General features: G+C 40.9%; 1 protein-coding gene across 2 annotated transcripts in view; it reads left to right on the forward strand.

The window, feature by feature from the left end:
• PIP4P2 (phosphatidylinositol-4,5-bisphosphate 4-phosphatase 2) overlaps positions 1-10,403 on the forward strand; it is a 60,042-nt gene extending 49,639 nt beyond the window's left edge. For both annotated transcript variants that reach the window (XM_073330606.1, XM_073330605.1), the window contains exons 6-7: positions 1,275-1,365; positions 9,558-10,403. In XM_073330606.1, the coding sequence (XP_073186707.1) occupies positions 1,275-1,365; positions 9,558-9,701 (235 nt within the window). In that variant the 3' untranslated portion in view covers positions 9,702-10,403. The remainder of the gene's footprint in view (positions 1-1,274; positions 1,366-9,557) is intronic.
• Positions 10,404-23,657: the final 13,254 nt, after the last annotated feature.

The following is a 23,657-nucleotide window of genomic DNA, read 5'->3' on the forward strand; positions in this document are numbered from 1 at the left end:
CAGTGGGGGAGGTTTAGGTTGGATATTAGGAAAAACTTTTTCACTAGGAGAACGGTGAAACACTAGAATGTGTTACCTAGGGAGGTGGCAGAATCTCCTTCCTTTGAAGTTTTTAAGGTCAGGCTTGACAAAGCCCTGGCTGGGATGATTTAGTTGGGGATTGGTCGTGCTTTGAGTAGGGGGTTGGACTAAATGACCTCCTGAGGTCCCTTCCAACCCTGATATTCTATGATTTTATGAAAGCAAAACTGACTTTTTCCTGTCATGGACGCTACAGTGGGTTCAGCTATGTTGTCAAAATTTGATGCTTCTCTCCAACAATCGGCTCTCACTGAATGGGCTCAGTGAATACAGAAGACAAAGGGGAAGTTGATAGTAAAGAATATAAACCAGAAGTTAAGAATTGTAGAAAATTGACAAAGGAACGCAAGGAGCAAAAGGAATAATCTATTACCATCAGCGTTAAGGACAATAAGAAGTTTTTCCAATATATTAGGAAGAAAAAGAATTCTGACGATGGCATTGGTTCATCAGTAGATGGAAGTGGAGAATGATAAATAATGATGCAGAAAAGGCAGAAGTGTTCAGTAAATATTTCTGTTCTGTATTTGGGGGGAAAAACAGATGAGTCTCATTATATGATAACATTCTTTCTGTTCTGCTACTGTCTCAGGAGGATGTTAAACAGGAGCTACTAAAGTCACACTTTCAGATCAGCAAGTCCAGATAGCTTGTGCCCATAAGTTTTAAAAATGCTGGCTGAGGAGTTTGCTGGACCGTTAATGTTGATTATTTTTTATTTATTTATTTTATTTTTAAATAAGCCTTCGAGCACTGCTGAAGTTCCAGAAGACTGCAAGAAAACTAATGTTGTGCCAATTTTTAAAAAGGGTAAATGGGGTGACTGGGTAATTATAGGCATGTCAGCCTATCATCGATTCCAGGCAAGATAATGGAGCAGCTGATATGGGACTTGATTAATAATGAACTAAAGGAGGGTAATCTAATTAATTCAAATCACCATGGGTTTATGGAAAATAGATCCTGTCAAACTAACTTGATGTCTTTTTTTTTTTTGGGTGAGGGGTGAAATTACAAGTTTGGTTGATAAAGGTATAGTGTTGAGGTAATATACTTCTGTTTCTGTAAGATGTTTGACTTGGTACCACACAACATTTTGATTAAAATCTAAAGTGATATAACATTAACATGGCATACATTAAATGGTTTTAAATTTTTGTCTGGATCTAATCTAATAAACATTTCATGTACAGTTCCTCTGTCGGAAGTGCACTCCCACGAAGACGCTGCTGTACATACATTACCATTGGAATGATATGCATCTTCATTGGAGTTGGATTAACTGTGAGTAATGCACTTAATTAATTTTCAGTGGGTCTGCTCCCTTTTCCAGCATTTAAGTAGAGTCTCTTCAATTTTTACCTCAGTATTGCCTGTCACCATCCCATTAATCACGTACTTACGCTCTGGCATGCAACTTTAAAAGGCTGGTGGGCTCTTTTAAGGTGGTGATTAGAGCTGGCTGGGACACTCTATTTCAGTTCCATGAGAAACTTGGAGGTTTTGGAAAAAAAATTATTCCTGATTTGGGATGAAAAGCCAAAACCTCAACATTTTTTGCAGAACTGAAATTTCACAATGCTTAGTTTTGGAAACTCTGAAGCATTCCCTCAACGGGAACATTTTAGTGTTTCTGAAAGAAGGAATGCTCCTTGGCCTCCTGCCAGGTGAGGAGCTTGGAAGCCCGAGCTCCCCAGCAGCCTGCCATATAGGCAAGAAATTAGGCTTCTTAGGTCTGGTTTGCATCAGCCCTTTCATTGAAATTGACCCATTCCAATAGAATGTTTCAATTTCACAATTCAGCTTTTTCCAATAAAACATTTGTGACCAGCTCTAGTTGTGATATTGATCTACCTTCAAGAGACTGCCTGGAAGCCATGTAGGCTAAACCTTCCTGTCCCTGAGGGACGGGAGTAAAATATATATAGTCTGTAGAAAACTTCTGATAGAGTACTATGCACAAGACCACCTTTAAGGCCACTGTGTAAGTGTGACATACCAGCATACAGTCCAGACTAATGAGCAGTTATGTTGCTCCTGCCCTGCAACCTTGGGTGCCTTACAATGCCTTGCTGAAGTAGCTGTCACCTGAGTCGCTCACAGACATGCAAGCCACATCCTGAGTGTCTGTATGTTCCTCCAGCCTGCCAGCCATGTTTGGGTTACACTCTGGTTGTCATCAGTGGTGGCTATACTGCAGGGTGACCCCATCACATCCCCAGTCTTAGATTTTCTCCAAGAAACATATGTCCTGTGCTACCCAGCCTTCTTCTGGACAGTACAAATTATATTCCGTCAGTTATTCCTTTAAGAGATGGATATGCACACAACTTGTCACCCCAAATATTTACCCAGACACTTCAATTTGAATACTCTGGATTAGATAAACAGTAAAGTTTAGTAACTACAAAGAGAGAGATTTTAAGTAAATACCAGTAATGAGGCATAAAAGTCAAAAAGGAAAATCAAGATAAAATGTTTACTAATACCTAACTTAACAAACTATATCAGATTCAAACAAAATTTCTCACCACATGCTTTCAGCAGCTTTACTGACCAAACCCCTAAAGGTCAGGTTTTGTCCCCCAGAGTACTTTGTTGCTTCAGGTGCAGTGAATATAATGGTCAGGGGCAAGGGTGCCTTAGGACATTTGTCCCTTCTTTTTATTGTTTCAGTCCTTCTCTTGAAAAACATTTCCAGCTGGACACTAGGAGACAAAGAGTCTATGGAGAAGAATGTTCCCTGCTGGATTTTTATCACCCCTTTGAGCTTTCTTTTTGTTTCCCTTCCTGCGTGATGACTCTTTACTGCTTAAGTGCAAATTAAGCAGAGCACACCTTTCTTTGTTTAGGACAGACTTGTTTGCTGCCCTGTGTTTGGGCAGGGATGTGGGGTTTGAATCATGTGTTAAATAACACTTTACAGGCAAATCTTATAACTTTACATACAATGTTGCCACGTATCAGGACCATACTGACCAGCAAATTACAAGTTTTCAAAGGGTACCTTACAAGACGTGCCTTCTACAAAATTATTTCAATAGTGTTTAGGGTATGAACACAGTGTGTATACATTCTGTCACAGTAAGATAGAAGATATAATTTGCAAAAGGAGCCTATGTAACTGGAGAGGTAAATAGTTAAACAACACAATGACTGACAAATACAATGCAGACAAGCACAAAGTGATACTTACTGTAAGAAAATAATTTTAGCTACTTGAAAGAAATTGATGGATTCTGTTTTAACTGTAACAATTCATAAAGATTAGTGAACACACCTGGTCAGTGTGCTGTAGTGGTAAAAAAAAAAATCAAACAAGCTGTTAGGCTATATTAGAAAGGGACATAGTTTAATGTTGCATATATTGATATAGCATTATATATATTGATGGTACTTTCTTAAAATGGATATAGGAGAGATGAGAAGAGCAGCAAAAATTATTAGAGACGTGGAAAGATTTGCACATGCAGAGAGGTTTAGAACATCAGATGTGTTTACAGGTAGATGTGTAAGAGGGCCAGATAGAGAGATGTAAAATAACAAAAAGTGCGGAGAAGGTAATCTTGATGTTCTTACTTAGCCTGTCCAATAAAAGTAGACCAGTGCATCATGCAGTGAAATTAAAAGGCAACGGCAAGAATTTGGGCTGTTACCACTCAAGAAAGAGATCTTGGAGTCAAAAAAGCAAACAGAATGTTGGGAATCATTAAGAAAGGAATAGATTACAAGATGGAAAATATCGTATTGGCTCTGTAAAAATCCATGGTATGCCCACACCATGAAAACTCTGTGCAGATCTGGTCGTTCCATCTCAAAAAAGATATATTGGAATTAGAAAAGGGCAACAAAAATGATTAGGGGTATGGAACGGCTTCCATATGAGGAGAAATTAATAAGACTGGAACTTCTCAGCTTTGAAAAGAGCCAACTAAAGGCGAATATGATTGAGGTCTATAAAAATCTATAAGGAAGTGTTATTTACTTCTCCTCATAACACAAGAACTAGGGGTCACCAAATGAAATTAATAGGCAGCAGGTTTAAAACAAACAAAAGGGAGTATTTCTTCACACAACGCACAGTCAACCTGTGGAACTCTTTTCCAGAGGATGTTGTGAAGGCCAAGATCATAACAGGGTTCAAAAAAGAACTAGATAAGTTCATGGAGGATAGGTCCATCAGTGGCTATTAGCCAGGATGGGCAGGGTTGGTGTCCCTAGCCTCTGTTAGCCAGAAGCTGGGAATGGGCGACAGGGGATGAATCACTTGATGATTACTTGTTCTGTCCATTCCCTCTGGAGCACCTGGCGTTGGTCACTGTCGGAAGACAGGATACTGGGCTAGATGCACCATTGGTCTGACCCAGTATGGCTGTTCTTATGTTTGCTCTAGCCAATTGGAACAGTGCCCAAGATTAGAGGAGGACAAAAAGGGGTTTCGTCCTGGGGTCATTGGGGACCAAGCTGACCCCTGATATAACTTACACCAGCTGTTCACAACATCAGGGGCTGTTTGGGTAGCCAGGGATCAGCCGAATGCACCAGCAGCTTAGCAGTGCGCTCTGTGGTATCATTCATTGACAGGTGATATCGCCGCCTTCTTCATAGGCAGGTGGAATCCTCCACTAGCCAGCTAAACTGGCTTTACAGCTGCTTTGTGCTGGCAGATAGGTGCAAAGCAGCCACAGTGTGACCACGATTCTGGCCTAGCCAGTGTAAAACTAGTAAAAGGAAATGCAAGTCTCTTCTCCAGTGTATCACTGACCCATAGAGCTCATTGTTACAGGAATTGAAGTCAAGAGCTTAGTAGGATTCCGAAAGGATTAGAAAGTTTATAGATCAATAAGAACATCTACATTTACATTACATAACTTAACAAAGTATAAGGAATAGAAATCCGGGAATAAGCCAACAACTAACCAAAATTCTCCCATTGACAGTTTATTTAATAACAGTTCATGGTGGAAGCTATATACCTTTCTCTGAGACATCTGGTATTGGTCACTGTTAGAGACAACAATACCTTAAAAGGATTACTGGAGTGATGCAGAATGGCAATCGCTACGTAATACCAATAAATATAATAAATATTGACGATAATTAGTAGTGATGCTACTGCATATTAGTAGTCATGCTAGGCCCTCCTTAGTTAGTTAAAACCACCTTTCCGTTATTTTATCATAAGAACATAAAAATGGCCATACTGGGTCAGACCAAAGGTCCGTCTAGCTCAGATCCTGTCTTATGACAGTGGCCAATACCAGGTGCTTCCAAGGGAATGAACAGAACAGGTAATCCTCATGTGATCCATACACTATCGCCCATTCCCAGCTTCTGGCAAACAAAGGCTAGGGGCACCATCCCTGCCCATCCTGGCTAATAGCCATTGATGGACCTCTCCTCTATGAATATATCGAATTCTTTTTTGAACTCTTATAGTCTTGGCCTTCACAACATTCTCTGGCAAAGAATTCCACAGGTTGACTGCATTGTGTGAAGAAATACTTCCTTTTGTTTGTTTTAAATCTGCTGCCTATTAATTTCATTTGGTGACTCCTAGTCCTGGTGTTATGATGATTAAATAACACTTCCTTGTTTACTTTCTCCACACCAGTCATGATTTTATAGACCTCAATCATATCCCCACTTAGTTGTCTCTTTTCCAAGCTGAAAAGTCCCAGTTTTATTACTCTCCTCATATGAAAGCTGTTCCATACTCCTAATCATTTTTGTTGCTCTTTTCTGCACCTTTTCCAGTTCCAACATATCTTTTTTGAGATGGGGCAACCACATCTGTAAGTAGTATTCAAGATGTGGGCGTATCATGGATTTATATAGAGTTAATATGATATTTTCTATCTTATTATCTGTTCCTTTCTTAATGATTCCCAACATTGTTAGCTTTTTTGACTGTCGCTGCATATTGAGTGGATGTTTTCAGAGAACTATCCACAATGACTCCAAGATCTCTTTCTTGAGTAGTAATGGCTAATTTAGACTACATCATTGTATATGTATAGTTGGGATTATGTTTTCCAATGTGCATTACTTTGCATTTATCAACATTGAATTTCATCTGCCATTTTGTTGCCCAGTCACCCAGTTTTGTGAGATCCCTTTGTAACTCTTTGCTGTCTGTTTGGACTTAACTATCTTGAGTAGTTATGTATCATCTGCAAATTTTGTCCCCTCACTGTTTACCCCTTTTTCCAGATCATTTATAAATAAGTTGAATAGGACTGGGCACAGTACAGACCCCTTGGGGACACCACTATTTACCTCTTTCCATTCTGAAAACTGACCATTTATTCCTACCCTTTGTTTCCTATCTTTTAACCAGTTACCAATCCATAAGAGGACCTTCCCTCTTATCGCATGACAGCTTACTTTGCTTAAGAGCCTTTGGTGAGGGACCCTGTCAAAGGCTTTCTGAAAATCAAAGTACAGTGTATCCACTGGATCACCCTTGTCAACATGCTTGTTGATCCCCTCAAAGAATTCTAGTAGATTGGTGAGGCATGTTTTTTCTTTATAAAAAACATGTTGACTCTTCACCAACAAATCATGTTCATCTAGGTCTCTGATAATTCTGTTCTTTACTATAGTTTCAACCAGTTTGCCTGGTACTGAAGTTAGGCTTACCAGCCTATACTTGCCAGGGTCACCTCTGAAGTCTTTTTTTAAAAATTGGTGCCACATAAACAAACCATCTTCCTATCTTGTACAGAAGCAGATTTAAATGATAGGTTACATACCACATTTAGCAGTTCTGCAATTTCACATTTGAGTTCCTTCAGAACTCTTGGGTGAATACCATCTGGTCCTGGTGACATATTACTGTTTCATTTATTAATTTGTTCCAAAACCTCCTCAAATGACACCTCAATCTGGGACACATGCTCAGATTTGTCCCCTAAAAAGAATGGCTAAGGTTTGTGAATCTCCCTCACATCCTCAGCTGTGAAGACCAGTGCGAATAATTCATTTAATTTCTCTGCAATGGCCTTCTCATCCCTGAGTGCTCCTTTAGCATCTCAGTCATCCAGACTGATTTTGATTCTTTCTCTTACTTCAATAAACTTACATTTTATCATTTATAATCCTGTGATTCTCAGACTATAATTATTTTAGGAATCTAGATGCAAGTCAGAGAAGGAAATATAGAAAGAAATGTTTTTCCACTTGTGAAGTTCCCAAACTTTTTCCTATGGTGGCTTGACCCAGCAAATTTTGTTTTGATTCTGTGGCCTTACTGATGAATTGTGCTTTTTGTTATCTAGAAGTCAATAATTAATTGGTGTTAACTAATAGTTATTCCAAGTTCTATCAGCTAGGTTAACTCTTGAGTTATTCCATAACTAGGTCTGTTGTAGCACAGAACTTGGCCATATCCCTCCGCATTGGCTAGCACATTATTGACATTCACTTCTATTGTCAGATGTTTATGCCTTCTTAGGGTCGCCACATCCAATTCCTTAATTTGATGTTTATGCTTCCTACTTCCTTCAAGTTCAGATGCAGCACAGGTGACCTGCCATCTTTTTGGATCCAGTCTTCTGGATTTTGAGTCTGTGAAGGCTTCTCCAAACAATCATTCTTGTATTTCCTGTGCAGCAGTGTCCTGCCAGTCTCTGCAGACAGCTCAGTAGTCTCACTCTGCTAGTCGTGTTGGCTGCTGCCACTGAGAGAGGCAGGCAGCAGAAGGGCTGGTGCAGTTTCAGTGGGGACTAGCAGCACAATATAGTTCCATCCTGTTCTCCCTGGCAGTGGTGGAAAGGGAGGGGAAGAATTCTGAGTCCAGGGATGGATTTTTTTAGTCTAGAGAGTTGCATAAGGTGTATTCTTACCCTGAGAGTGTTCTGTCAGAGAGGGCTCACAGCGGAGGATGTGGTGCAGTACTGTAGAGAGGTTAAGTAGGAAGAGGAACAATTTTCAGCTTAAGGGCATTGGGCTGGGGCGGGAAGACTTCTGAGAAGTAGGAGGGTTGAAGAGGGTTAGGGGAGATTGAGTCAGGAGGGAGATGGGAAGTTTGAGAGCAGGGGAAAATGGGGCTGGCTGGTATGTGGATGGGAAGGATGGAAGGGTAACAGCTAGATGTTGGGAGAGTTGGTAGTATGAGACAAGAATGTGGTCACAGAAAGATACTGTCTCCTCCCATGCTGCTGTCTTTTATAAAGCTTCCAGGTTTTCATCCTGATCTGGGGATGGTGCTTTTTTGTTCCCATTTCCTTACCAAATTCCCTTTCCTCTCACTCTGATGCTTTTCTGTGACGCCCCAATTGCAGTGTTCCAGTTTTCTCCTTGAAAATCTGACCCACCTGCTGGGATGAAGGGATATAGATTGATAGTGTAGCCTCACCACTTACTGTGGGAGCCAACCACCATTACTTTTCATCCCATTAAGTATTGGCCCAAATCTTGGCTAGTCAAAGTGAAACATTCCTTTTGTAAACCAGACCGGAAATCATAATCCAAACTTCCCTTTCCATCTGAGATCCAGGACCATAAAAGGTTTCTCTCTATCTGCCATTTCAGCCCCAATATGGGGCGGATTTCTTCTGTTCTCTCCCATTTACAAGGCATCTTCTCAGGAATGTGGGTTCTGTTTCTAGTGTGCTGTAGCTATGTATCAAATTCCTGCAGTTTCTCTCCCCTTCCTGTATACTTACCTATGTCTACCCTAACAACCTTAAACCTGTACCTCAATCCACACGCTACTGGGAAAAAAACAACCTTATCCTCTCCCTGGGCACCTATTTACCCTCCAATCTCAAGAGCTGAACACAATCACCTGGCACGCTACAGTTCATACTGTCACCAGTGAAATGGGAAAGCTGCTCCCATGGTTTGCCAATAGAGGTTGGTGCTGCTATGTAGTATCACTGTAAATATCATCCAGTCTTCTAGGGGTGAATGCAGCCCGTTTCCTCTAAGGCTGGGGAGAGCCCCTTAGCAACCAAACTCCTTCATTTCTATTACATGGTGGGGAAGAGAGGTTTGGGAATGGGGTTGGGAACATAAAGGGTCTACATCCTTGTCCCCAGACTGCAGAACAGTAATGGAACCTGTAGTCACTACTGCAGCCTTTGAATGACAGCAACCCCACAGCTACATACTGCGGTGCAAGGAGCTCCCTGCACAGGCGTTGAATTTTTCTCTTTATGAGCTTACTGACACCATTCACTTGCACAGTATAACTGCCCTGGTTCTGTGACGGCCTTTTGCACCCTCAGATGAGTAGTGGAGGGCTGGCCTGTAGTGGAGGGAGTGAAAGTAAGAAACTATATGTAGTTTAAAGGCAATTTCTTTGAGTTTTGGTACGATTTTTAAATATTGGCATTGTTGACCTAACATAAAACATCTTCATGGGACTAAAAAAGAGGTATTGTGACCCTTGACAGTGCCTATTAAGTTTTTTTTCCCTCTCAAATTGCTCAGACTATTGTGTTGCTGACATTTGTTTTTCTTTTTTTTAGGTTGGTACGCAAGATTTTGCCAGGCGTTTCCATGCAACATATGTTTCTTGGGCTATTGCTTATCTCTTAGGCTTGATCTGCCTTATTCGAGCCTGTTACTGGGGAGCCATAAAAGTTAGTTATCCAGAGCACAGTTTTGCATAGGCTTATAATGGTAGATTATAGCAGGTGAAAAAGTCTAGTGATTCTGGATGCTACATGTTAGACATTTTTAAATCTTTTCCTTTAAGGATTCCATTACAAGTAGTTTTAAGACAGGGGATCTTTTAAGAACAAATGTTCATTGCACTACATTATATGCAAATAGTTTGTTTTGCTGCTAGATTCCCAAGCTCTGAATACTAAAGCTTTGTTTACATGTTCATGCACCTGTCTTAAAGGTATTGTTGAATTTTAATTCCAACAAACAGTATTAAATTTTACGTTTCCTTTTTATTATGTTAAGATCATTATGTTAAGTGCTATTGTTTGGGTGGTCAGTAAGTACTCAGAAGCAACAGGTGTTTATAAGTGTTTCTACAATAGCTTCACATTTGTACTTACGTTTTCATTAAAACTGTATTAAAGTGGCTTGCTTTAAAATCTAAGCAATAAGCAATTTGCTTGAACTGCTTACTGTAACTTTTACCTAAGATCATAGTGACCTTATTCAGGAAGTGAAATTTACGAGTGTACTTTTGAAGACTGACACTGTTGCTAGAGAGACAACATTTGTAAACACTGTATGCTTTCCAGTTTTCAGGTAGAGAAATGCAATATTTTGCTAATCCAGTTAGAAACAGAAATGTCAGTTTATCCATTGTTGGAATTCAACTTGGATAAATTTTTTTTTTCAAGGATCCTGGGACTTATTAATGTTTCTTTTTTTACAGGCAAATCCTAAAAGCCATGTTTGGATTTATGGAACTTTGCTCTGGTTGTGTGTGTGAGTTCCTTTACAGGGTTGAAGGGAAGTGTTTCATATGACTTGTTTTATAATACTTAGATGTCATTTAGCTAAACATAGGGTGACAATGGGTTACCTCTTACTTTCATCTGATCATCGTAAACTTTTCCCGTTGGGAGAATTTTGCGCTGGTCATTGCAAAAGGAGGTACTGCTGCAATATGAAAATGAGTAAACTGTTACTCTGATCATTCCACCAAAATATAGCTTGTCAATTTGACATTGGCAATTCATTCAAGAGAATGCGGAAACTGAAACCAGTTTAATTTTCTAATGATGTATTCACAAAGGATTAAGGGACCAGTTCTTGTACTGCCCATCTTTACAGTTTTAAACTAGTGTTTTGCTAAATTCAGAAAGAATGTCCTGAGCTCTTTAGAAGACAATAGTTTGTAGATAATGGGGTTGGGGTAAATTAATGTGGATGTTCCAGGGATACGTATATTATTTTAAATTATCTATGTTCCTGTTAGGACAAAGTGACATTCAGATGAGGATTTGGAGCACAATAAATGTATTCTTCAAACTGTAAATGACATGTCTTTGTATGATGATAAATGTACAAAAGCAGTAGCTCAGGATTACAATGTACCTTTTAAAATAAACTAATAAAGATTATTATTCAAAGTTAATACCCTTTCCTTCTATGTAAAGGATGCATATGTGCCTAATTAGAAGAGTCTGACCAAATGGCATGGGAGCAGTGCAGATGTCTTTTACAGAATGTGTGTGGTCACTCCCTTACCTGAAAGTGCCAATCTAAAGAACAGGATCAGGCCTCTAAAAGAATCGGTACAAGCAAGCTAGTAAACCATTCTTGTGAAAGGGAATGTCTAGCTGTTGTGGGGCCAGGTAGAAGATAAGTCCACTCGCTTCTAATAGATAACTTATAATGCCATTAGGCATTTGAGACAACTGTCAAAACCTCCTGGGACTTCCTATGACAGGTCCCATCCCAGCTCATAAAACATTATTAAGTTAATAAATAATAATCTATTGGCCCCTGTGTGGATACACTGATATGATCAAAATAAATGTTGTTTGGTACTTTTCACTTGTGATATTTGGAATTCATGATTAACTTTTAAAAATATCTTGCAGTCAGGTTAAGTTTTCTTTTTGAAAACTTCATAATACGATGCTAGTGGTCAGCTCTCTAGCAGTCTGACTGGTTTTCCAATATTTGTTTTGGTGTTTTTAGGGATAACTTATATTCCCTTTGAGATCAGTGGGAGTTGAGCCAGTAGAAGCTGGATAAGGCCTCAGTGTAACATATTTGTATAAAAATAAATAACGGATGATTAGTTTATTTTATTCACTATTCGTGCATTTGCCCTAAAAAATTCTGTGTCTGTATCTATTCGCTTCAAAGTTCCTGGGAAATCCCACCCTAAATTTACATATAGTCTAGTAGGAGAATTTTTTCAGGGTGTTTTTTTTTTTTAACGTCTTTCATTCTTCTTTTTTCCTCTGCTCCCTGATGTGCATCTGATGTAGCCTATTATGCATAGCAATAAAGGACCTTTACAGTTCACAGGAAAATGCTCTTTCTAAATAGAACATATGTGCTTTCCCCATGCATGAAAAATGTGACACTTCCCCCTGCAGAAATGGACAGAAATGTTGGTCTGAATGGGGCATCTAATAATTTCCAACTTTCAGCTTTTTAAACATTTTTACAGTGATTGAAAACTCTTATAACGTGTTTAATTGTGATATTTGTCCGAATTGCATTTTTTTTTTTGGTGGTGGTTTTTCCTCTCCGTATTGTCCTGGATTCGTCTTTATTTAAAACAAAAAAAGCATTTCTGGAAACCTGGGCACGAGATTGTTGGAAAGTATCTGTGTTGCCACAAGATCAGAGATCACATTGGCTTTCCATTTGCTTTCTTTTTATGTAAGGCAATCGCTAAGCAATCAGTCTGTGAAACTTACACTCTCTGGTTCATAAAGGATGGATATTAACCCTAAGGAAACAGGCACAGGTTCTACGTGGTACAGGACGTGGCTACTTGTCTTCTCCATAGGTTGGGCTGCCATGAGCACCTCTGGCCTGTGTTAGTGTTTCCTCTGGCTCCCTGTTAGCTTCTAATGCCAGTTTAAGCAGTTGGTCCTAATATTCAAAGAATTAACAGATCATGTCCCAGATATATTAAAGACTGAATCTGTTAATTACTATGACAGCTCTGCTGGGCCAATGCAGAGCACAAAGGCCAGGATGAAGTGTGGGAGATAAAGCATTGTCAGTTGAGGCGATCCAGCAATGGAACAAATTTCCAGAGGAGATGAGGTCTGGAGTCTGACCGCCTTTAGGAAATGTTGCGAAACCTTCTCCTTCGAAAAGTCCTTTCTACAGTAAGAATGACACAACACTGGCACCCACTTCTACCCTATGACCCTGCTGAAAAAAGTAAATGAATAAAATCTAAAAAACCCTACCCCGAGTAGAGGTTTTACCCTCAGAAGGCAAAAGTGCCAGAGTCTCCATGGAGTCTGCTAGGGACGTTTTTATTGCTATTGATGTTATATGGAAGGTGCTCGAATACTACAATAATGAGTGGCTTTATAAAACTTGTAAGCAGGTAGGTAAAAACCCTAAGATTAGAGAGAGACTGAGAGAAAGTTTCCAGTTTCCTCTCATTCTCTGTCTGCTTATAGATAGAAACATAGATACTTACTATAATGTGAGGGCAAAGTAAACTGATTCTACATATTCATTATTTGTAAGAATTATGTTTGCTTGAACTCATTCTTAGCTATGAAAGTCCCAGGTTTTGGGACTCTTGTTTCACTGTTCTCCATTGCTGTGTATAATTTGTTTGGCTCAGTTTCACCAGTTCTCTTTATAGTTTTAAACACTACAGTTGTGTCCACTTATTTTCCTACATGGGGGAAAAAAACATTTCAGAGTCCTTAGGCATAATTTGGGCTCACGATGTCAGAAAGTGAGGTTTTCCTTAATATATATATATATATATATATATATTTATTGGCAATAGCTATGCCTCTGCCAAAGAAATTAATATTTTAAATCTGGTGGTAATCTGATTACTATATGCAAAAATATAATGGGGAAAACTAATGTATGACTTAGCAGCTTTTGAGTGTTGGACACGGTCACTAAGTTAAAACTTCTCTCCATTTTAATACTGCTGATATGCTTCTTGCTTTTTTATCTTTTCGCTGAGCAGAGACATTTGTACAATTTTTATTATAGTTATTTAGCCCTAAGAATGATAGGAGTTGCTATTCCTGTAATGTTTCACTCACAAGGTAGGACACTTTTAGTAGGTACAAGAAACAGGTATTGGTCAGTGCTGACTGGATAACAAATCATTCAGTATTGCCTCATTTTTTTCTGCGTTCGTGTTATTAGCAAGAAACATGCACGCCTGTGTCTCAAAGTCCTTCACAGTTGGTGATGAGACAAATATTTGGTGACAACTCTAGTCAGTTATAATTTGTTGTCTTTGGAGATGGAGTTGCAATCACTGGTTATTTCCTTCCGGGTGAGATGGCTAGGAATCTGCATGTACAAAGAGCTCCTTGGAGCTGTATGCATGCCGCTGTTGGTGGATATAAAACAAAGAACCAGATATAGTAACGCTACCATCTACTCTTAAGAGGCTGTATGTCTCAGCTAAGGAGCTGATACTTAGGAAAAAGTTGTCTAACCAACAAACCGTTGATATTCTACTGATTTCTTTAGTGTCAGGAGCATCTAGGTATTTTGTTTAGAGATTAAAATGCCAACAAAGAATTTAAAACGAAAGTATGTCATCATACGTGAAACGAAATAATAGTCTGCATCATGCAATGAAGTTCACTAGACTGTGGTCATGTTGACTAACCGATCTTTTGGGCAAAAGTAATACAATGAGGGACATGGAAATTGTTGCTCCTAAAATACCAAATTGTGTGTCATTGGCATTACTGACCTGATAAAACGTCATCAAATGACTATTAAAAACTGTTAAGTCTTAAAAAAAGCAACAACCAAAAACTCAATCCTGATAGTGTGCATGAATCCAGAGGGACAGCAAACAATTGTGTGACTCAACCTGATTAGAGTAAACCTCATAATGGAGAAAGTCACAGAAGGATTTAGACTAATTTGAAACAATCAGATATTTCAAAATAAGTGTAAACAGACTTTCCCTTTTGTATGGCTGTGTACCTATTTGATATTGCATAGATGTAGTTCTACCTTTGCTTAGATTTAGATGTGGCATTTTGGGGTGGAAGGGGGACAAATTAAAAAGTGCACTTTTTAAAATAAAGGATTGAGAGGGGATGGGTGAGAAGACTCATTCTCTAAAATGACTTGTGTGATTTGACCCTAATTTTTTCCAGAAATATTTTACCTTTGGGAGGTGGCGTGGTTTGTGACGTTTCAAGTGGTTTGGTTTGGCTATTAGTTGAGCAGAAGTTAGAGATTTGTTGAAAATCGGGCTTACAGCTTCAGGCTTAACTATAAACAGCCTGACACCCTCTGTAATGGTAAGATTAGAAATCATTTCTGGGATTTACTATGCTGCATCTTAATTACACCAATTTTGAATGGTATTTAGTGACATCTTGAATATGTTTATATTTTTCATACTCCATTTTAAAGCATTTTTTTTTTTTTTAGAAAAATAAGGTGGTTGCACAGAGAATTTGGTAGACTGTATGTAACATTCCTCCAAGATAGATTTTGTTCATATGTAATTCTATTGACATGTTTTCTGGACTTTGAACAACAAGCTTCTTTCTGTCTTCGGATATTTTAATTGATTTTTCTCTGAAACTGACAAAAGCATGCTGAGACACTTTGGAAAAATCTTTATTTTTATTTATGTAGGGGCTGATTTTGTGATATGCTGAGCATCTTCAACTTCTTGTGACTTCAGTGGGATTAGAAAGTGTGTAGCACCTTGCAGGAGTAAGTCCTTATTTTATTTCCTAATATTTCCATAGGGTGTGATCCTGCAAACCATGGACCACTTCTTGCAATTTCACCAAGGGCCAGATTTTCAAAGATATGTAGTGGGATTTTTTCAAAAGCACTTAGGGTACGTCTACATTGCAATGTAGCCTGGGTTCAGGCTCAAGCTGAAACCTGCTTCTGTTTACACACACATCTTTTGGACTTGGGTCCCAGGACCCTGCTGCCGGGACCCAGAGTTCAAACCCTATCCTTTGGCAGAGTAGACACAGCCCCTTGCTGGACTTGGGCCCTGAGGGGCCACCATCACTATCCCACAATCCCATGGGCCAATATTCTTTGTCCTTTCTATCCCATGAATCACCAACAGAGTCCCAGGAAACAGGGGCAACCCCTCTGCTCAAGTACGTCTGCCTGGCATTTAATCCTTCCATTTTGTTCTGTCTGCTGAGTTGCAAACAACATTAAACCTTTTCCTGCATTTGTAATGGCCATCATGCACAAGAAGTCCTTTACCAAGGGTGTTTGCAGGAGCACAGACAGATCTTTGATGCGAGGCCAGTGAAACATTCAAATTTTAGCAAAAGCAGCAGGAGTGATTATGGGTACCAGCAAGTAGCAAAACAGCTGGCAAAGTGGGGAATTTGCCAGACTGGTGAACGGTGCAGTGAGTGAATTAAGTGACTATCGGCAAGCCAGGGACCAGAGCTGCATCTCTGAGAGGTTGCCACCATCATGCCTGTTTAATGAGGAGTTTGACTCGGTGCTGGGTATTATGTTGAGCACAGAGCCCACAGTGGTGCATAACGACAGGCTGACCTGAGAATCTAGCATGGGAACAGATGGGAGTCAGCAGCAAGCACCAGATGAGGCCACTGAAGTAACTCTGAGGAGTCCTTGTGGTACCTTAGAGACTAACAAATTTATTTGGGCATAAGCTTTCATGGGCTATAACCCTCTGAAACCTGAGGTAACTCTGGTGCTGAAACCAGTCCCCAAGGAGGCTTTGCTGCAGGAGCAGCTGTAGCACATCCTGGGGCCATACTCTGAGGAGCTTTTTGATGCCTCCCTGGAGGAGTAGCCAGCAGCAGAAAAGGAATAGGCAGAAATTGCTCCAGAGTCTGGTAAGTTTCTGGTTTCATTTTTGTGTTTATTAATGTAGCTCTGGGAGGGATTTCCATGTTATGAACCAATGCAAAAACTATTGCAAGCCCTGGGTCGCAGTGTATCTGCTAATGGCGGATTGCATGCCAGTGCCTGGGTGTCCCCCACCCTCCCGCGCCACTGCCCCATGGAACTCAAAATGGAGACCAGGAAGAGGAAACACTGAAACTGCATCTAAAAGTGAAATTTTACTAGAAAAGCTCACACTTTTGCTAGGACATGCCAGTTTAAGAATAAGAACCTTATATTTCCTTCCCTGTAAGCATGCTGCTCCAAACCAACCCAATGGTGTAATGACCCACCTGAAAACAATGAACTGTGTGTTGGGGAGGAGTTTGAAATATAGGCCACATCTTCCATGGGTGGTAAGTCATTTGTCCAAAATACAGATGGGGTGGAGGGAGGGCAGTTGAATGCAGTCTAGAAATGTGCCGGAGGGGGAGGGAGATGTTCTCTGTGTTTGTATGAAGTCCTAGCAAGCTGTATTGAAAGCTATAGGGAGGCACCAAGCCATAGGATCGTGTTGATTTCTTCTTGAATTTTCACCCAATCTCAGATACTAATAGCTGCAAACTTTTCCTATAGCAGGAACTCCAGATAGGTAATCACATTTCAGGGAAGGGAGTTTTTCAGGGCCATCCTTGGTAGCTGACCAGCCCACTCCATTCAGATGTGCTGTTCAGTCACCAGACGTTTGAATACTTCGGTGACATACATGACCAACTTTCCACCAGCAGCTTGGAACAAAAGCTCTCTTTGCCATTTGGGAACCACAAGAACTGCAATATCTTCCAAAATCTGGAATGCCTGAAATGGTAGAGAAGGCTTATATACCATGCTGCAGTCACCCCTCTCCCCCAAAGCCCAAGCTGATCTGCAACTTAGAAAAAACAAAGCAGTTGTTGTTTTTTAACTTTTCACTGCAGTTAAGCCGGCTGCGTCCAGGGGGCGTCTGTGGTCTGAAGTGTCCCTCTCACAATATACTGAAGTTAAGCTTTACAACGGAACATTTTAAAGATGATTTTTTTCTCTGCTTACGCACTGTGCTATTTGAGACAATAACCCTCTGTCTTGTCTGCTTCCAGGCCCCTCGAACTCTGCAGGCTGTAGTACTTTGACAGCACGCCCATATACAAGTAGAAGCTTCGGTTAATGTACCATCATGGGACCTGTCCAAGAGGAAGCCTTTTTGTAATGAACTTATGGTTGACACTGTGGACAGGACTGAAAAGCAAGTTAAATACCAAAAAGAGAAGGACTTGTGACCAATGGAAAGGTGAGGCAAGCAGAGAGGCATGGGCTGGCTGCAGAGCTTGAGGACAGGGTTGCTGGGAGGGAGAAGACGCTTGGTTCTCATTTCCTGGAACAGGAACTGCAGCTAAGGGAGGGAAAATAGAGCAGGCTCTTGCTGCGCCTGCCCACGGCCGGCCTGCCTCCCCTTCATGTGCTGCACACCAGAAACAGTTCCACAGCTGGGTGGCCCATGCAGCTGGGCCCATCCAAACATAATTCTTACAAATAATGAATATGTGGAATCAGTTTACTTTGCCCTCACACTATAGTAAGTACCTATGTTTAAAGGCAATGAGCAGACAGAGGATGAGAGGAAAATGGAAACTTTCTCTGAGCCTCTCTCTAGTCCTAGGGTTTTTACCTATCTACCCATTCAATTGCGCCTTCAGAGCTGGAAATGTACCCCATGCAGTCCTCTGTTCTGAACCCCTCCCCTGTGTACACCTCCATCCCCGTGCCCCAGGAGTGCAATAATCGTGGAAGGAAGGGAAAGGAGAACAAGGGGCCGGGGGACACTCAACAGGAAGGGGGTTTCTGACTTTCAGATGGTTTCACTGCTTGCACTGTTCATATGCTTTGTTTTTGTTTTGTTAGAGGTTTTCATCTTACTGGTGTGTTCATGTGCTAATGGCAGCTGGCCTGCCTGGCAATGGTTTAATAGTGCATTTTTCTAATAATTATTTAAAAATAAAGGTTTTTACTTTATTAAGAAATGTTATAGGCATCACTGCATCACATCATATGATGTGTGTTTCAAACAAAAGGCAAATGCATGATGAGAGACAACTAAGTTTTATGCAAACACTGTTTCTCAGTACAAGTATCTACATCAGTCAATACTGTAATTCCACAGTTCTTGCCACTGTCCCCTCCTTACCACTATTTCATAAGAGATCATCTCATTCATTAGGGCAGTACATAGCAAACCCGCCCCCCCACCACACACATTTCATAAGTGGTCACATCATTCATAAGTACAGTGCATAGCAATCAACACCCCACATTTCATTGTATTGTGGGGTGTAAAAGTAATGTACAGTAAATAATTTACAAGTCCATTCATAAAAGTACTATTCTCCCTCTTCCATGGGCTCAGCAAATCCATAATGTGGGAATACAGAGCATCCCTGATTTCTGTTGCCCAGGTGCATCCAGATCCAGCTGTGGTAGGTGGTATACTGAGTGTACTGCTTTAGCAGCCCATCACTGTCACAGGTCCATTTGGGGAAAATGACTCACCTTGGGCATCACAAAGATTGTTAAGAGCACAGCAAGCCACAGTAATGAAGACAGCATTGATGACACTGGAGTCCAAACAGTGGGATTTCAGTCAGCCAAATGCACATTCAACTATTGTACACCTGTTGTGAGTGTAATTAAATTTTTTTTTGTCAGGGTCTCTGAGACTGGGAAATGGTTTCATAAACCAAGGCAAAAGGGGGTATGCAGAGTCCCCCAGAATAACACTGGGAACAGTAATTCCACTGATACCATCCTAAACAATACCCTTGGGGGAATGCTGTGCCAAAAATTTTAAAATTCTGAGCACAATATTTTAAAATTCTGCATATTTTGTCAAAATTTACAGTATAATAAAGCCAGTTTCAATTATTTTGCTAATTTATTTCAAAATGCCTGTCAGCAAGTACATCTAATAATACAGACAACAACAAAAAATCATGATTTTTTTTTGGCAAATAGATTCTTTATTAGGCATATTAATACAGAACTTTGAGTAATAATTCATTTAAACTATAATACAGAAATATATTTCCCACACCCCTCAGAAGCACTACGAAGGCTTGGGGGAGTAAAGGGTAAAGGAGGAGCTGAGGGAGAGGGAAGTAATTGCTGGGGAAAAGCCTGGGAATGAACCTGGAGGCTCACTGAGTGGCGGTAGGATGGAACAGGGCTTTTGGGGGTGGGGGATGAGGGATTGTTATGGAGTTGGGGAGCCTTCTCCATGCAGACCCTTGCTGACCCGTAGTCTCTCTCATTCATTCATTCAGTCAATCAGATACATCTGTCCATGTGTCCATGAACCCCTACTCCCATTCAGCCCTTGATCAGTCTGTCCCCCCCACTAGCCCTTCTGAACCTCAGCCTGTGACTAACCAGCAGTCCCATGTGCCCCATGCTGTCCATCCCCCCCAATATCCCACGCCTCCTCACTTGGTCCCTCCTCACTTCTCCTCCCTATACACAGCAGGCCGCTCCCGTCTGGGAGTGGCTGCCCTCTGTTCTGTCACCATAGCAGCCCCTGGTGGGTGAAAGGTACAACTGCAGTCCACAAGCAGGATGTATTTTCTGCGAAGAAAAAATATTATGTAGGGGATATGAATTCTGTGCATGTGCAGTCATGCAGCCCCCTCCCAGGAGTAATCATTAGGGAGGGCTACTTGAAGTGAGGTAAGAAAGTCTGATGATATAAATCCACAAAGGAAATGTTATGGTTAAACAAAAAAACTTCAAATCCAGACTCCAGCGAGAAACTGCTGAATTGGAATTCATTTGCAAATTGGATACTATTAATTTAGGCTTAAATAGAGACTGGGAGTGGCTAAGTCATTATGCAAGGTAGCCTATTTCCTCTTGTTTTTTCCTACCCCCCCCCCAGATGTTCTGGTTTAACTTGGATTTAAACTTGGAGAGTGGTCAGTTTTGAAGGGGTTTTACCAGCAGGAGAGTGAGTTTGTGTGTGTCTGGGGGTGGGGGAGATGTGAGAAAACCTGGATTTGTGCTGGAAATGGCCCACCTTAATTATCATTATCATTGCACTTTGGATGAGCTATTACCAGCAGGATAGTGAGTTTGTGTGTCTGGTTTTTGGGAGGGGGTGAGAGAACCTGGATTTGTGCAGGAAATGGCCCAACTTTATTATCATGCACATTGTGTAAAGACTTGTCACTTTGGATGGGCTATCACCAGCAGGAGAGTGAATCTGTGTAGGGGGGGGTGGAGGGTGAGAAAACCTGGATTTGTGCTGGAAATGGCCCACCTGGTGATCACTTTAGATAAGCTATTACCAGCTGGACAGTGGGGTGGGAGGAGGTATTTTTTCATATTCTCTGTGTATATATAAAGTCTGCTACAGTTTCCACGGCATGCATCCGATGAAGTGAGCTGTAGCTCACGAAAGCTCATGCTCAAATAAATTGGTTAGTCTCTAAGGTGCCACAAGTACTCCTTTTCTTTTTGCGAATACAGACTAACACGGCTGTTACTCTGAAACCTGTCGTTATGGTTTCAGTATGTCAATCAGTGGTGGTTCTTTGGGGTTCTTAGGTTCCATATAGTGCATCCACCTTACCATTCTTGTTGCCTCGGCAGTATGTGATTATGAAGTAGAAACTTAACCTGGGCCCTGTTCTTTTTAACAGTTGCTGATTCAGTGCCTCGATGGATCATATATTTTCCAGGATTTTGTAGTCTGTTAAGACTAGTATGGGGTGCTTGGCCTCTTCGAGGTAGTGTCGTCATGTCTTGAGCCCTGTCTTGATTGCAATTAATTGCTTGTCAACTATTTCACAATTGTGTTTGGCTGGAGTATTCAGGGGAAAAATGCACATAGATGCATCTCTTTCTGGGACTCCATTCTTTGGGACAGTAGCACCCCAATGGCTACATCGGAGGCATTGACCTCAAGGAGAAAGGGTTGGCTGGGATCAGGGTGGGCCAGCACTGTGGTGGAGAAGAAAGCTATCTTTAGATAGTCAAAAGTTTGACAGGCCTCGAGAGGGACAGTGAAACCTTGCAAATTTATGAAGGATGGCAATTCTAAGAGATGTGATTTTTTAAAAGATTGGATTAATTTCTGAATGTCTTGACTATTCTGGAGCTCTGCCCAATCCCAAACTGTGGACGCCTTCCCAAAATTCAAAGGATGACTGATCAAATGTGCAACTTCTCCAGTTTTGCATATAACCCATGCAGGTACAATCTTGTGAGAACTTCACGGATATGGTGGTTGTGGCTTGGTTGGTAACTGGAATAGATTGATATAATCTAGATAAGCAACCGCATACTGATCTTGAATGTCTCTAAATACGTTATTAATTAGGTGCTGAAATGTGGCAGGGACTTTAGTAAACCCGAAGGGCATTACTAAATATTGGCAATGCCCATACCTAGTTCTAAAGGCTGTCTTCCGCTCAACCCTTGTCTTGATGCAAATTGGGTTATATGCTCCCTTAAGATCCAATTTGGTGAAAACTTGGACTGTCCTTGATCCAAGAGCTCCGGAATTAATGGCAGTGGGTACTGGTTATATACCGTTATTTGGTTAAGCACTCTGCAATCTACACAGTCTCAGAGCAGTCTTTCCTTGTAACAAAAACTGTCAAGGCCCTTGTGGAGGAGATAGAATGGCAGATAAAGTCTTTGTTTAGTTTTTCTGGATGTACTCTCTTAAGGCAGCTAACCTGGGCTTGGACATAGAATATATGTGCCCGAATGGAATTTTAGCTCCCAGTTGAAGATCTATGGGACAATTGTAATCACAATGCTGTGGTAAGATGTTTGCATTTAGGTTTTTCTTAAAACATCCTGGTAGTCTTGGTATTTTACAGGAAGGTGCGGCTTTGTGGAGAGCTGGTGTTTCTGGATCCGATATCATTGCTGCCGTGTGTGTGTGTGTGGCAGGGAGAGGGGGTTGGGTTTTTGGAGCAGAGTTCTCCAGCTTGGGTTCTAGGATTCTGGGTTGTTGAACCAGAAGGCAGTGTTCACTACAGAAGCTCAATGCAAAATAAATAATTTATTGGGACCACAGAATATGGGGGTCATGCCGGATTAGCCAGAGTGCCCCCAAAATCAAGGTAAAGTACAGGGACCTAATAAGACTGAACTGTAGGACTTCCTGGTGTTCCACAGTCACCACTTCCAAAGGTACGGTCTTCTAGGTAGTTAGTCTCGACATCAGTGGGGACCCGTCTGCTGTTTCCACCACAACCGGGGTAGTGGTGGGTTGTAATGGAAGGTTTAGGAGAAGGACTCTGGAAAAATCTATGAAATTATCCCCAGCTCCCAAGTGAATCAAGGCCCACTGGACAGGAAAGGCTTGCTTGTCCTGCGGGATCTGCAATTGGAAGGTAATTTGTAGAACTGGATGGGGATGAGCACCTCTTAGTTGAAAATAACCTTGGGGTCTTTCACTGATGGTACTCGGGCTCAGAACCCCAACTGAGCCTGGGCCTAATCTTTTCCTGTCAATGGGCTGGCGGAGATTTTGGCAGGGCAAATGGATACAGCATGTTCTGCTTCTCCACAGTAGAAACAGAAGTTTTCCCATTTCCAACGGTCTTGCTCACCCAGAGACAACACGTCTGTCTCTGTATGAGCTTGACCATGGCTGAGCTTCCTTTGCAGGCTGAATCTTGGGCAAGTGTGAGATGTAGATGCAGTTTGTTTATTAAGGTGCAAATATTTTTGAATATGAGATTCATTTATGAAATTCTTAGTACAAGGGTCTGTTTTATTTTTTAATAAAAAGCTCGTAACATTTATTTTTAAAACTTCCATATAACACAACCCTTCTTAAAAGGTTTAGCAAAAGCTTGATTTGTGGTTCCTGAATTTTGGAGAAGAGAGAAAATCTAGCAAAATATGCAGTAGTTTGGACAAGACAATCAATATAAATGTAAATGAGAAGGTTTCATGAAATCCAATTGTAGTTCTTCAAGCCTGATGTCTATCACGATACACAGATCCATAAAGGCCTCCAAGTGGGTGGGAAGGTCTATCTGTGCCATCTCCTACTTTAATTTGTTTCAGAG

This window comes from Lepidochelys kempii, chromosome 2, assembly GCF_965140265.1.
Source record: "Lepidochelys kempii isolate rLepKem1 chromosome 2, rLepKem1.hap2, whole genome shotgun sequence".
NCBI classification, from domain to species: Eukaryota; Metazoa; Chordata; order Testudines; family Cheloniidae; genus Lepidochelys; species Lepidochelys kempii.